Source organism: Silurus aristotelis, assembly GCF_946808225.1.
Source record: "Silurus aristotelis genome assembly, chromosome: 4".
In the NCBI taxonomy this organism is placed as follows: Eukaryota; Metazoa; Chordata; class Actinopteri; order Siluriformes; family Siluridae; genus Silurus; species Silurus aristotelis.
Window position 1 is genome coordinate 30,941,950 of NC_139577.1, and position 15,432 is coordinate 30,957,381.

At 39.2% G+C, this 15,432-nt stretch overlaps 2 protein-coding genes across 3 annotated transcripts in view; one reads left to right on the forward strand and one right to left on the reverse strand.

Annotated features, from left to right (window-relative positions):
- The window catches only part of prmt9 (protein arginine methyltransferase 9), a 15,239-nt gene extending 6,281 nt beyond the window's left edge, over positions 1-8,958 (reverse strand). The window contains exons 1-8 of one of the 2 annotated variants that reach the window (XM_083538666.1): positions 8,806-8,958; positions 8,395-8,680; positions 6,291-6,439; positions 5,978-6,214; positions 3,420-3,587; positions 3,213-3,315; positions 2,160-2,272; positions 117-309 (exon numbers count right to left, since the gene is read on the reverse strand). In XM_083538666.1, the coding sequence (XP_083394792.1) occupies positions 117-309; positions 2,160-2,272; positions 3,213-3,315; positions 3,420-3,587; positions 5,978-6,214; positions 6,291-6,439; positions 8,395-8,616 (1,185 nt within the window). In that variant the 5' untranslated portion in view covers positions 8,617-8,680; positions 8,806-8,958. The remainder of the gene's footprint in view (positions 1-116; positions 310-2,159; positions 2,273-3,212; positions 3,316-3,419; positions 3,588-5,977; positions 6,215-6,290; positions 6,440-8,394; positions 8,681-8,805) is intronic. The other variant, XM_083538667.1, reaches the window with a different exon arrangement.
- A 2,637-nt stretch (positions 8,959-11,595) lies between these two features.
- arhgap10 (Rho GTPase activating protein 10) overlaps positions 11,596-15,432 on the forward strand; it is a 104,976-nt gene continuing 101,139 nt past the window's right edge. The window contains exon 1 of the mRNA XM_083538681.1: positions 11,596-12,146. Coding sequence (XP_083394807.1) covers positions 11,993-12,146 — 154 coding nt within the window. The 5' untranslated portion in view covers positions 11,596-11,992. The remainder of the gene's footprint in view (positions 12,147-15,432) is intronic.

The following is a 15,432-nucleotide window of genomic DNA, read 5'->3' on the forward strand; positions in this document are numbered from 1 at the left end:
GACTCAATTAAAAACTAGCTGAGTTCCTGTGTGTGTGTGTGTGTGTGTGTGTGTGTGTGTGTGTGTGTGTGTGTGTGTGTGTGTGTGTGTGTGTGTGTGTGTGTGTGTGTGTGTACCTGTGGGTTGTTGAAGTCTATACTCATCACTCTGCAGGGCTCAGTGAGGGCAGTGAAGCCTCCAGGCAGACGGCTAAGTCTCTCTGTGGTATACGGCTCTGACGACTCGTCTGCGTCCCCCGAACACTTTACAGGACCGCGGATGGGTCCTGCTGCAGCCAGATCGAGTCCCCCTACTGCTCTCACACACAGCCTGCACCAACCAACACACATACACACACACACACACACCATGTTAATAAGTGCCGTTCATCTCGTTCTTAACCATCTTTATACTATAAGATCTTGTATATACACTGTACACAATAGTGATGCGCATCTCCGTAACCGAGGCCGATGCGATTCGGTCGCAAACGATCGGTCACGTTCTAAATAATAGAAGTGTAGCGTCTACTGAAAATGATGTATAAATAAATCGGCTTTTACAGATGCAAATATGTTAAAAAACGATGCATCATGTTACACGTGCCAGCTTGAATCTTGTTGAGAAATGTATCTAGTTCGGTTTATAATATAATGATAATAAATATAAATATAATGATATATAATATATAATAATAATAACAGCAATAATAGTAGAAAAGTCAGGTTTAATAGGGTTGGTGAGTGCAGGTGCATCATGTACTGTGCAAAATTCAGTCAGAAGTGATGTATGGAGCTGCCTATGTGGTTAAACACCTCGGCTATGCGGAGAAAACAAAGAGACCGCATGACTCATCTGGCCTAATAGGGTGCATAAAGTTCACCCATGTAATTTAGCTTAGGTCAGCTTTAGCTATCAGTAGTAGAATCTAGTAATATATAATATTATTTAGTGATATGCTTCAGATAACATATAACATCGCTTATATTAGTTTAAATCCAAGCTTAATGAATAAAACCATTACTCCGCATTAATATAGTATGATACTCAGCTTCACAGAGAATAATCCAAATGCTCGTAAACGTTATAAAGGCGAGTGAGCAGATACGGCTGATGGATTAAAAAAAATTTCAGTTTTAGAAAAATAAGGGGAAAAATATAGAGTATGAACCGGAAGAGATATTCGAGGTGGAAAATAGAGACGCATATGAGGATCAATAGGCGCTCCAGAAAACAGATATACGCCATGGGCGGTGGAAAGTGGCGACCACGTACACCAGGCAAAGGGCGTCAGCCGGAAGGAAAAGATAGGAAAATATAACATAAAATAGAAATAGTAAAATAAGCAAGCAGCACGCAGGCAACATGCATTAACTTTACTCAAACAGCATATGCACATATTCAAAACACAAGTAGAAAATGAAGTGGAAAAATCATATAAAACAACATACAAACTAACACTTTTCTATACCGAGTCTACACAAAACAAAACAAAGGATGATTTGCAGACAGAGGGAAAAACCCAGACGAGATTTTAAGAAAAGGTGTGAATATTGGGGTGGAGGATCTGTTGCATTGTTGAGTGCAAAAGTGCACGATCAGGGGATTTTTTTAAGACAAGGTCACTATCAAGAGATATTTTTTCTACATGTAAATTAGAATCGTATGGAGGTGAACAAAGTCACCTGGAAATGGGTGAAATTTTACTAAGAATAGGTAGAAACTTACCAGAAAACACGTGAGCAAAAGGTGGGATATGCAAAATGTATGTAAATTGTGAGGGAGGAGATATTAGAGAAAATATGTAAATTTTACTAGGTGTGAGATATAAAACGTAAGGGTTGTTAAATTCGCACTCGCATGTGAAAGCTGACGGGTGCTATTGCTGTCAGGATGGTTCTCATCAGAGAGCTCCATGGGATGGGTCTGAATTGGGTTTGTTTATGTATTATTTGAAGTTTTGAAACTTCTTGGTAATTGATTAGTGAATAGCTGAAACTAATTTGAGTATTGAGCCACTTAATTATGTCGTCTACTCGGACATGGGGTCTGAGTTACGACAATCCGATGCACACTTTTTTAAACCAGTGCATCGTATCGTTACCTTCCGTGCTGAATGCGAATCAGTGAATCACACGCCGTCCATAGTACACACACGCCCGCAAGTCTTGACCTCTCACCTGTGGTGCCTGCGGATCTCGGGGCACTCCACGGCCATTGCGAACACGGTAGCGCCGGCGGGAATGACTCGCCCCGTTCGGGAAGGAATGGAAACTGGAACGTCTTCAGAGTTCTTGCGAGAAGGTAGACATTGCAACATATGAATTTTTATATAGAATTATATAGAATACAGCCATATTCTAACATCTGTAGCACTCGGGCCAAGAGGATTCTGCAGGAGGACAGCAGATATGGAAAGGATGGGGGAAAAAAACAACTGCAAAGCTTATGAGGAGAAGGATAGAAATAAAAAAAATAAAAAATGATAAAAAAAAAATAAATAAATATTTAAAGAAAATGTAATGATACTATTTTAAAATCGTTTTTTTGTATTTATTTAAAAATAATGATAAATATTATTCCCCTTTACATACGCAAAGTTTCTGAGAAATTTGGTGAAAAATACGAATAAACAAATATGTGGTTCTTCTTCAAACTGTTACCACAAACTTGTAGCTCCAGAATTACTTTTTGCCTTCACTTGAGCTCCATGACGATATACTTTATATGGGTTGGAGAGGAAGATCTCCTGCTATAGAGCTCTGATCTCATCCCTACTGAACACCTTTGGGATGAATGTGAACGCTGACTGTACCCCAGACCTCCTCACTTGTATCTGAATGAACACAAATCTCCACATGCTCACTCCAATATCTAGTGGAACATCTTCCTAAAAAAGTGTGGAGGTTATTCTAAGAGAAAAAAAAAAGAATATATAATACCTATTCAGATGTCCACAAACTTTTGTCATGTATATATAGTGCATGTTTCACTTTCCTGCACTGATGTTTTTATATCTTACGGCTTTCAATCCTATTATGAGACCATTAGTATAAAAATGCCTATTATACTATTATAGGATATAATTGTGATATTTAAATAAATTAAATATCCTGTATTTAGACTGTTGTATGAATAAAATGGCTAAGCTGAATACTTTATTGATCCCTTTATTAATATCGTTCTCATAGAAAGCGGTGTGTTCGAAATAGAACCCGAACGAGGCAACTTACAGGCGGCGGTAAGAGCAGATGCTTCCAGGCGTGAATCAAACTCTCAACGATTCCCTCTCCCAGCAACCCGGCGTCCACCGTTTCCGTGACGACCAAGGACACCCTGGCGAGAAAAAAAAAAAAAAAAAAAAAAAAAAAAAATGACACCACGGCGAAAATGCAGATTTAGTATTAATAATAAATAAAGAGCACAAGCGTGTGTGTGACCTGTGGGGAATGTCTCTCGGGATTTCCATCTCGAGTGATTTCTTGTGTAGGATCTTGATGCTGTCTGCCATGTCGTTGGCCGTGACCACCTCGCACGCCAGCTCGTACATGGTCTTCGACAGCTCGCAGGCGTACACTTCCCTCGCGCCCGCTTTCTTCGCGCACATCCTGACGGACATGAAGACAGGTTTCGAGTGGTATCATCAGAAACATGGTTGCTACAAAAGGCTCAGGTCTACGAATGTCGTAAAAAGGATTTGCATCCGTGGAGTGAACGGTTTAGAACCTCGACAATGAAGGAACTGTAATGAATGGACATTCGGTGTCAACCTCCTCAGGGAGGTTTTTTTCTTGACACTGTTGCCACTGGCTCGCTCATTAAGGATAAACTTATAGGGGTGTGTATGTATGTGTGTGTGTGTGTGTGTGTGTGTGTGTGTATACACACAGGGTATCTCACAAAAGTAAGTGCACCCCTCACATTTCAGGAACCATTATATATTGGAGTGAAATTCTCCAGAGCTGCATAGGTTGTTGCTGGGATCCTTAGGTGCCATGTTGAACATTCAGTATGAGAGAATTGTACTCAAAGCACAACGTTTTAACTGCTCTAACACGAGATACGCAAACAGACAAAAACAAAAACGTGATGAATACGACGTGTGGCTTTGCCTGATTACACGATGTACAGATGTTATCGCTTAGGGTGTACTTACTTTTGACAATAATGGCTGTATGTTGTTATTTTTTCAGAGGACAGTAAATTGACTACTCTAATACAGTGAGGAAAATAAGTCTTTGAACACCGTGCTATTTTGCAAGTTCTCCCACTTAGAAATCATGGAGGGGTCTAAAATTTTCATCGTAGGTGCATGTCCACTGTGAGAGACATAATCTAAAAAAAAAATCCAGAAATCACAATATATGATTTTTTTTATATTTATTTGTATAATACAGCTGCAAATAAGTATTTGAACACCTGTCTATCAGCTAGAATTCTGACCCTCAAAGACCTGTTAGTCTGCCTTTAAAATGTCCACCTCCACTACATTTATTATCCTAAATTAGATGCACCTGTTTGAGGTCGTTAGCTGCATAAAGACACCTGTCCACCCCATACAATCAGTAAGAATCCAACTACTAACATGGCCAAGACCAAAGAGCTGTCCAAAGACACTAGAGACAAAATTGTACACCTCCACAAGGCTGGAAAGGGCTACGGGGAAATTGCCAAGCAGCTTGGTGAAAAAAGGTCCACTGTTGGAGCAATCATTAGAAAATGGAAGAAGCTAAACATGACTGTCAATCTCCCTCGGACTGGGGCTCCATGCAAGATCTCACCTCGTGGGGTCTCAATGATCCTAAGGAAGGTGAGAAATCAGCCCAGAACTACACGGGAGGAGCTGGTCAATGACCTGAAAAGAGCTGGGACCACCGTTTCCAAGGTTTCTGTTGGTAATACATTAAGACGTCATGGTTTGAAATCATGCATGGCACGGAAGGTTCCCCTGCTTAAACCAGCACATGTCCAGGCACGTCTTAAGTTTGCCAATGACCATTTGGATGATCCAGAGGAGTCATGGGAGAAAGTCATGTGGTCAGATGAGACCAAAATAGAACTTTTGGGTCATAATTCCACTTAACGTGTTTGGAGGAAGAAGAATGATGAGTACCATCCCAAGAACCCCATCCCTACTGTGAAGCATGGGGGTGGTAGCATCATGCTTTGGGGATGTATTTCTGCACATGGGACAGGACGACTGCACTGTATTAAGGAGAGGATGACCGGGGCCATGTATTGCGAGATTTTGGGGAACAACCTCCTTCCCTCAGTTAGAGCATTGAAGATGGGTCAAGGCTGGGTCTTCCAACATGACAATGACCCGAAGCACACAGCCAGGATAACCAAAGAGTGGCTCTGTAAGAAGCATATCAAGGTTCTGGCGTGGCCTAGCCAGTCTCCAGACCTAAACCCAATAGAGAATCTTTGGAGGGAGCTCAAACTCCGTGTTTCTCAGCGACAGGCCAGAAACCTGACTGATCTAGAGAAGATCTGTGTGAAGGAGTGGGCCAAAATCCCTCCTGCAGTGTGCGCAAACCTGGTGAAAAACTACAGGAAACGTTTGACCTCTGTAATTGCAAACAAAGGCTACTGTACCAAATATTAACATTAACTTTCTCAGGTGTTCAAATACTTATTTGCAGCTGTATCATACAAATAAATAGTTAAAAAATCATACATTGTGATTTCTGGATTTTTTTTTTAGATTATGTCTCTCACAGTGGACATGCACCTACGATGACAATTTCAGACCCCTCAATGATTTCTAAGTGGGAGAACTTGCAAAATAGCAGGGTGTTCAAATACTTATTTTCCTCACTGTATATGTTTCTACAGTGTTGTTGCTTGAGAACAATATATATAAAAAAAAACAATGGGCGATATATTCCTGGACATACCTATAATAATGGGGTTATACAAGGCTCTGGATTCTCACATGTCTAAAGTCGAGTAAAAGCACTGCTACACATGCCATCCTGACTCCACGTGCTCTTACCCGAGGATACCCGTGCCGGTCCCGATATCCAGAACGCTCCTACAGCCGTCCTGTACCGCCCTCTGTATAGCGAGCTGGTACTTGCGATTTCGCCCGTTATCGTTGAGCATTAGAAAGTGCCAGCGCTCCACCAGCCAGTTAGCCACCCTGTAGAAGTTCTCCTTGGCTTCCGGGAAGTCCGGCTTCAGTTTCAGGGCTTTGTAGAAATGCGCCGCCGCTTCGTCCCTGAAACCCATCCTGAGATCCAAAAATCACAACATCTCACTCTCCTGCTGCTTCCGACGAGGTACATACCGTGAAAGGAAAAGCGTACCTGAACAGGTGCTCGCCCATGCTGTTGACGATCACCTCGTCTTTAGGGAACAACTCCAGCGCTTGCTCGTAGCAGTCGAAGAGCTCCTGAATGCGCCCGACTCCGTCCAGCTCGTCGGCCCATTTTAGAAGCGTGAACCTGAAGGACTCCTGTGGGTTTTCCGAAAGAGAACGGATTATAATTATGAGCGCAAAAAAGCTAGTAAATGAAAAGAGAGCAGAAAAAACTTGTAGTAGCACCAATGCAACACTTGAGGCAGTGGTTCTTAAAATTGTATCAGTGCTTATTATTATTATTATTATTATTATTATTATTATTATTATTATTATTTTGCCAGGTTTCTGTTTTGGAAACTAGAAGTCGACCGATTTTACTGATACCGATAGCTTAGTTGGATCGTACTCGCCCATAACCGATTTTTTAAATGCACACTGGACAAAAAGAAATTACGGGAATAATTTAAAAAAAAAACATAACACTACACATACTTAATTTTATTACCAAAATAAACAAATAAAAAAAAAACTTAATTATGAAAATGTGTTACATTAAATAAATATAAATATATTAATAATAATAATAATAAACAATTATATAAATCAATTATAAATGACCAACATTAACTATAATAAAGCAGATAGCACGTGGTGTCAGTGATTCGCCTCTAGAGGCCGCTCTCATCATGACAGCAGGCCTCATCGGCCGCTCCAGCAACGGAAACTACCCAGAAAAACTATCTGTATGGATTTTTGTATGTATGGAACGTTCTCTGATCTTTTTTTTTTTCTTGGTAGATCTTTCAGATCCTGGATCTAGCAGTTTGAGATTTAACTTCTGGAAGCTGGTCTGGTCTTTTTTTTTTCCCCAACAGGAGTAAAACTATCTTTTAGAGCCTTGATCTAGCATTGCAAGTTTCACTTCTGGAAGCTGGTCTAGTCTTGTTTTTTTTTTTAGCAACAGTGAATGTATCTTACTCTTGCCAGATCTTCCAGAACCTGGATCTAGCAATTTGAGTTTGATTTCTGGAACTTGGTCTGATCTTTTTTTTTTCTTCCCAAAGTTTGACTTTGACTTCTAGAAGCTGGTCTGATATTTATTTATAGCAGAAGTGAAACTATCTTACTCTTGCCAGATCTATCAGATCCGGCATCTAGCAGTTTGACTACTGGAAGCTGGTCTGATCTCTTTTTTCCCCAAAAATCTTTCAAATCCTGGATCTAGCAGTTTTGACTTTGACTTCTAGAAGCTGGTCTGATCTTTATTTTTTTCCCCAAAATCTTTTAGACCCTGGATCTAGGAGTTTTGACTTCTAGAAGCTGGTCTGAGCTCTTGTTTTTCCATTAGGACTAAAACTATCTTTTAGAGCCTTGATCTAGCATTGTGCGTTTCACTTCTGGAAGCTGGTCTGATCTCTTGTTTTTGAGCAGCAGTGAATGTATCTTACTCTCGCCAGATCGATCAGATCCTGGATCTAGCAGTTTTGACTTTGACTTCTAGAAGCTGGTCTGATCTTTATTTTTTTCCCCAAAATCTTTTAGACCCTGGATCTAGGAGTTTTGACTTCTAGAAGCTGGTCTGAGCTCTTGTTTTTCCATTAGGACTAAAACTATCTTTTAGAGCCTTGATCTAGCATTGTGCGTTTCACTTCTGGAAGCTGGTCTGATCTCTTGTTTTTGAGCAGCAGTGAATGTATCTTACTCTCGCCAGATCGATCAGATCCTGGATCTAGCAGTTTTGATTTTGACTTCTAGAAGCTGGTCTGATCTTTATTTATAGCAGGAGTGAAACCATCTTACTCTTGCCAGATCTATAAGATCCTGCATCTAGCAGTTTAACTACTGGAAGCTGGTCTGATCTCTTTTTTCCCCAAAATCTTTTAAATCCTGGATCTAGCAGTTTTGACTTTGACTTCTAGAAGCTGGTCTGATCTTTATTTTTTCCTCCCAATCTTTTAGATCCTGGATCTAGGAGTTTTGACTTCTAGAAGCTGGTCTGAGCTCTTGTTTTTCCAACAGGACTAAAACTATTCTTGATCTAGCATTGTGAGTTTCACTTCTGGAAGCTGGTCTGATCTTGTTCGTGAGCAGCAGTGAATGTATCTTACTCTTGCCAGATCTTTCAGAGCCGGAGCGAGGTTCAGGGCCAGGAGGAAGTGGACGAAGGCGGTTCCATGATCTTGCTGGAGGAGGCAGTGCTGTGCGCTTTGGAGAGAGTTGGAGACGAGCTCGTTTCTCGCCGGATCTTCTCTCGGAGCTCTGCTGCGGCGCCTGCTCCTCTTCCCCTTCACTGCTGCTGCATTGCTGTTACTGCTGCCCCTGTTAGGCATCTCGGAGTTACACAGATAGAGGACGATTTCAACCGGACAATCAGTAACCTGACATTCTCCAGACCTCGATATCAAAAGATAAACAAAGAAGAAAAAATCCCCATTCCGCAATCACTCATTCAATGTACCTGCATTTTATCAACAGCAGTAAGAAGCAAAAACTTTACCCTAAAACATTAACAAACATACTTAATCTATAAAGAAAATATCACACCCGCTGCCTTGTTTTATAACCAGAATATGTTTTTAAGCATTAAATTAACATTTTTTCCATCCATCTCTTGTGTACGTCCGCTGAGCCTTTATGTCCGTCGCGTAAAGATTCCCGTGAGGAAACAAACTCCACTCAATTAATGATTCCGCTTATACCCAAGGCGTACGCGACTACAAAGCCGCCATATTGAAAAGGTCAAATTTCCACGGGTAGCTTTTTCTTTTATTATTATTGTCAGTATTGTGGCCAAACCTGTTGAATAATCAATTGAAATGATAATGAAACAAACAAATAAATATTGCCATTATACATTTAAGAACATTTACTCCCTATGAAAAGAGAATATAATACAAAAACCAGTCTGAATTTCACAATATCTGTATTATTCAAAATAAATAGAATTAAAACTAATAGCTCACGTTAAACATGTATTGATTTATGCGTAGAATTAGCGTACACTTAGTTTGTATTCGAATTTGTACTTGTTCCTAGGTTGAGTGTAGTTGCGAGGGAGGTGGTAGTTCAGTGGTTAAGGCATTTGCCTTTGGATCGAAAGGTCACAGGTTCAAATCCCACCACCACCACCAAACTGCCACTGCTGGACCCTTGAGCAAAGCCCTAAAACCATCCCCTGCTCAGTTGTAAGTCGCTCTGGATAAGGGCGTCTGCCAAATGCCGCAAATGTGAACGAGTGTCATTTATAAACTTAATTTAATTTAGAAGTTAATAATTCCAGGTTTCCTGCTCCAGTACGATCAGTCCATGCGAAATTTCTTCCTTTTGAACTCTATACAATATTTATATGTCTATACGACATTTAGCGTTATCCAAAGTGACTTACAAATATAATTTAACTGAGTGGTTGAGGGTGAAGGGCCTTGCTCAAGGGCCCAGAAGGGGTAAATGAGTATTGTATGGATTTGAGTTCTATTTAATTATAAGTCCAATGTCTTAACCATTGAGCTACAACTTCGCCTTCAAAATACAGAAGACACGCCTTTACTCAGCTGCACACTCCCTGTTTAATGTTAGAAAGTTAGCAAAATCACTAAAGCTTATCCAGAGAATAAGTAAAATATACCAAAACAAATACATATTTCCAAAAGGATTGACTCAAAGAGTAATATGGGGCCTGAAAACTGTGAATCCTGAAACATATAAATGTGACGCTTATACAATGAGAAACAATTAAATTTATTTTATGATAGAGTTCAATGTCTTATACAGATATTCATTGATCTCTAATGAGAGATATGAAGCTGCTCCTTCAAAAGTTTTCCCAATAAGCATTTCCCCCTTTTTTCACTCTTCTCATATATCAAATCAAAAGTTACCCTTATATACACTATATTTCCAAAAGTATTGGGTCACCTGGTCGTGAGTACGGTATGTGATTTTTGAGTATTGCATTCCACATTTAGTCCCAATTTGCTCTTCTAATTCCCTCCACTCTTCTGGGAAGATGTTCCACTGAATTTGGAGTGTGCTTATGGATATTTGTGTTCATCAGCCACAAGAGTGTTATGAAATGCAGGTGCTGATGTAGGTGAGGAGACCTGGGGTGCATACACAAAGCCTCCAGAATTGTGGCTGACCACATACATAAGACATTGTCTCAAATCAGCTTTACAGAATTTAACAGTTTGGGTGAATGGTGTGCATTTATCCCTGATGAGCAGCTGTGGTGACTGTAGCAAGGAAAAACTCCCTTAGATTTTATGAGAAAGAAACCTTGAGAGGAACCAGACTCAAAAGGGGAACCCATCCTCATTTGGGTGACATCAAGAGAATGATTATAGTCTTTAAACAATACAAAACACCAGAGATGTGAGAGCTAAAATGAGCATGTGTGGTTATGAGTAATGTCCTTTCCACAGTCATATACAGTCATTTGAGTTTATGGAACCAGGAGCTACTGAGCAACTCATAAGATGGTTTGGACATGTGCAGAGGAGGGACATGGGGTATATCAGTAGGAGAATGCTGAGGATGGAGCCACCAGGAAGGAGGAAAAGAGGAAGACTAAATAGGAGGTTAATAGATGTAGTGAGGGAAGACATGCAGGTAGTTGGTTTTCCGATGCGTTCATTTTTGAAGAAGCCTTCAATGTGACTCAGAAGAACGAGTCATCTCGAAGAGTGATTCATTTACTTTATTTTGTACGAGCAAAGCATTGCAAAATCTCTGTATCTTTTGACTCTTCCAGTCCAAGTCGTTTGTGTCGTTTATCACGTGACTCCCATGTAGTATACGGTATCCAGTGCATTACACAGGAAACAGAATTGAGTACAGAGTAATAGATCATCTTTTGTCACGTGACTCTCATATATACGCTACACAATGCAATATATTGTGTTATTTTTTTGTCAGAATCTTGACAATTATTATGGGTAGGAACGACACGGAGAGAAAGATATGAGAGGTGAAGCTACTCATTCTGTTCTTCATAATATGTCCTTAGCTGCATTGTCATATTTTTATCATAGGTGTCAAAGTTCATGTATGTAGATGTTTTGGGAAATATTAAAAATATAACATTTTCTTTCTGATTAATGGAACGAAATGAAATAAATGACAAAAAAACAAAACATTTTCGATGAACGTGATTCAAAGAACCAAAGAACAGTGACAATCCACTTTCCTATCCAACATGGCGGTCCAACACCTCCCATTCTCTTTCCACCTCCTCCTCTCTCTTTTTTTTTTTTTTTTGTGACGTCACTATGACCGCATACGCCCCGCCTCACAACCCAGTGGGAGGGGCTTGAACTCAGCTCTCCAGTCTGTCATTGCAAATGTTTGGGCGACGTGGAGCTTCAACTTGATCCAACTTTTGTTTTATTATAATAGTAATTTTTTTTTTCCATATTTCAAAAGTGGTTCATGTTTGATACGATTTGATCTGACATCCAAAAGAGGACGTGTTCATTTATTAATTTTTTTAGTTGAGATACTTTTTTTTTTAATTCGGCTCATACAGAAATAGCTTTTACACTTGGGAAAACTGATCCGAATTAATACATAAATTAATCAATAAAACTAATGTAGCGTTAAGAGTCTGTTTTTTTGGTTATTTTGTAGCCGATTTTGTTACTTTCAAGACTCAAAGTAGCGACCAAGAGACCAAACCAGAAACATTTGTGAAGAAAGAAGGGAGAAGAAATGGGTTTGCACCCGTTGGAGTTTAGTGAATGTTACTTGGACAGCCCAGGATTCAGGGAGAAGATCAAAGCTCATGAAGCAGAGCTGGATAAAACCAACCGCTTCATCAAAGAGCTTTATAAAGACGGGAAAAATCTCATCAACGCCACAAAACGTGAGTTTTCACCTGCTTTACTCCACCATGCTTTTATTTTTTTGTTTTTGTTTTGTTTTGTTTATAAACAAAAGTAATCCATGCAAATAACCAGTAGCTGCATTCTCAAGGATCTTGCTGCTTTTCACATCTACCATATCTTTACTTTGTTTATTGTGTTTATTCCATTCAAAAATATTTTGCTCCCCCTCTTGGGACTGGGACTTTACCTCCCAGTAGGAGCTCTCACCTGGACCTGGTTGCCATGTCTCAGAAAAACACTCAATAACATGTGTCTGATCTCTTTCGAAATGCTAAATGCATGATTAAGCAGATAGGAATCAAGGCTTGGTATAAAATGATATTAGCTGGCATGCTGGTGGACACTTTACACCTGCTGGGAACGATCTGATCTCTGATGACTTCATAGCTCTTGAGTTTCCCCCAGAATTCCCCTCAAGGATCGTTCTAGCTATGTATCGACACAACATGGACAAAAGCATTGGATTCCTATATGCTTTTGAACATCTCTTTTTGTATTTAGTTCTCGTGGTTATACCTCCAATGTTCTTGGAAGATTTTCCACTAGATTTTTGGTGTTTCCTTGTGGAGATTTGGGTTTATTCAGCGACAAGTGTATAAGTAAAGTCAGGTACTGGCGTAGGTGAGAAGGTGAGGAGACCTGGGGTGCAGTCAGCATTCACATTTATCCCAAAGGTGTTTAATAGTGTTCAGATCAGAGCTCTATAGCAGGAGATCTTCCACTGAAACCCATATAAAGCATATCCTCATAGAGCTGGTTTTCAAATCCATGTTCTCTATCTATCTATCTATCTATCTATCTATCTATCTATCTATCTATCTATCTATCTATCTATCTATCTATCTATCTATCTGAATATATATTTGTCTGTCTGTCTGTCTATCTGAATAAATATTCATCCATCTATCTATCTATCTATCTATCTATCTATCTATCTATCTATCTATCTATCTATCTATCTATCTATCTATCTATCTATCTATCTATCTGAATATATATTTGTCTGTCTGTCTGTCTATCTGAATAAATATTCATCCATCTATCTATCTATCTATCTATCTATCTATCTATCTATCTATCTATCTATCTATCTATCTATCTATCTATCTATCTATCTATCTATCTATCTATCTATCTATCTATATCTATCTATCTGAATATATATTTGTCTGTCTGTCTGTCTATCTGAATAAATATCTATCTATCTATCTATCTATCTATCTATCTATCTATCTATCTATCTATCTATCTATCTATCTATCTATCTGAATATATATTCGTCTATCTGTCTGTCTGTCTGTCTGTCTGTCTGTCTGTCTGTCTGAATATATATTCATCTATCTATCTATCTATCTATCTATCTATCTATCTATCTATCTATCTATCTATCTATCTATCTATCTATCTATCTATCTATCTATCTATCTATCTATCTATCTATCTATCTATCTCAACCACTGGTATGTGCGTGATTCGTCTCAGAAATATTTATGACATAAAACTAGTTTGGAGTATTACAGCGATGAGGAAATCAATAGTTAGTCGTGTTGCTGGAAATCGAGTCATCGGCCTCCCAGTGTGTAGTGTGCCAGTGTCCTTACCAGTTCCACAACCCCCATGTACATGAGTATATACTGATAGTAGGAAAATAATGAGCTCTGGGAGACTCAACCACTGACACCACTGACTCCTCACATGTTGCCCCAACAGTCAGCAGCTATGTGTCTCTATGCCGCTGTAGGAAAAGTCAAATAATTAATTTCTATGAAGCGGGAAAAGGCTATGAGAAGTCCACCTATATTTTTTTCTAGCTCAAATTCATAACGATTTTATATTCTTGTAACACTGCGGATTGGCTGGAAACCCGCCTTTTGAGGTTTTATTCAGTCGGGACTTTTGACAAGAAGTTTGGCTTTGCCTAGAAATCCCAAATTGCACTTCTTTTTTTTCCAGCACAGTGGCATCTGTCCAGATTTCTTGTCAACACACGCACTTCGGAAAGTTATTAGTCCACACAAGGCGTTGACGTGATGGTGTCGTGTTACAAATGTTAATAGTTTAAAGTGTAAGCTCTGAAACAGGTGAAGGTCCTGACCGTGTACTTGTGACCAACTCCTGAACGACCTTCTCCATAACAAAAGTGTGTATGGTGCGATTCAGGAACACGCAATCATTTCTTGGAAAAAAAACAGCGTGGCTAAAAATATAGTCAGCATGACTTTCATGGCTTTGGGACTTCAGGCCTTTTTTTGGGTTGTTGTGGAGTGTTTGGAGGAGTGAGTGTGTATATAAGTGTTTGTGTGTGTGTGTGTGTGTGTGTGTGTGTGTGTGTGAATCTGCTGAAAAATTCTTTGCTGCATTTAAGTGCAAAACAAAGGGATTTACTGTGAGAAATGAAACATTTAAATGAAGTAAAGTAGACATGCTGTTTTTTTCCTGGTAATAGAATATGTACGGTTTGGTTTCATCATTAAACGGTTCTTCAAGGTATAATGCAATAGATCAAGGTTCTTGGTTTACAAAAAAGAATGTTTAAAACCCTTTTGCTCTTTTCTAAGGGTTCTTCAAAGAATCTTCAAGGTTTTTCTTAGAGAAATGACCGAATTTTTTGTATTTTTTTTTTTATCAAGGTCCAAGGGGCAATGTTAGACCTGATCGAGCGTCTCCTACCTGTTTATATCTCAATAAAATGTGAAGAGTTTTGGCTAAATATGGGTCAAATACTCTTTAGTCATCCATCAACACAGGTCTGAAAATACTCCAAAATGACCTTCGCTAGCTGGCTCTGAGGAAATGTTCTGCACGTAAGGTCTAATAGAGCAACGTTTTCTATGGTACAGATACTGTACAGAAATTCTTACTCCATTCCGTTAAAAAGTCACCAACTCCAGTATGATTTGAGTAAAATTTTTCGACTATCCGAACTGAACAGTGCGCATTAGTATTTCAGTCATATTGATTTGAGGCACAAAGATACACTAGTCTTCAACACGTGTTATTGAAAAGCAGAAAACAGTTGATTTGTGGGGATTTATTTCCTTAAATACAAATGAAATTGTGCACGTCAACACTGCATTCACCAAAATCGACATCTTCAACATGCCGGAATCAAAGACAAACAACAAAAAAAGGCAAAGAAGTAAAGCATACTTTTAAAAAGGGATCTTCAATTAACAAATAAAATCATTATCATGCCACAAAGAAGAACCAGTGGTATTTAATGAGCAAATCAAATGGAAGTAAATCACTTTAGAAAAAGTTAAA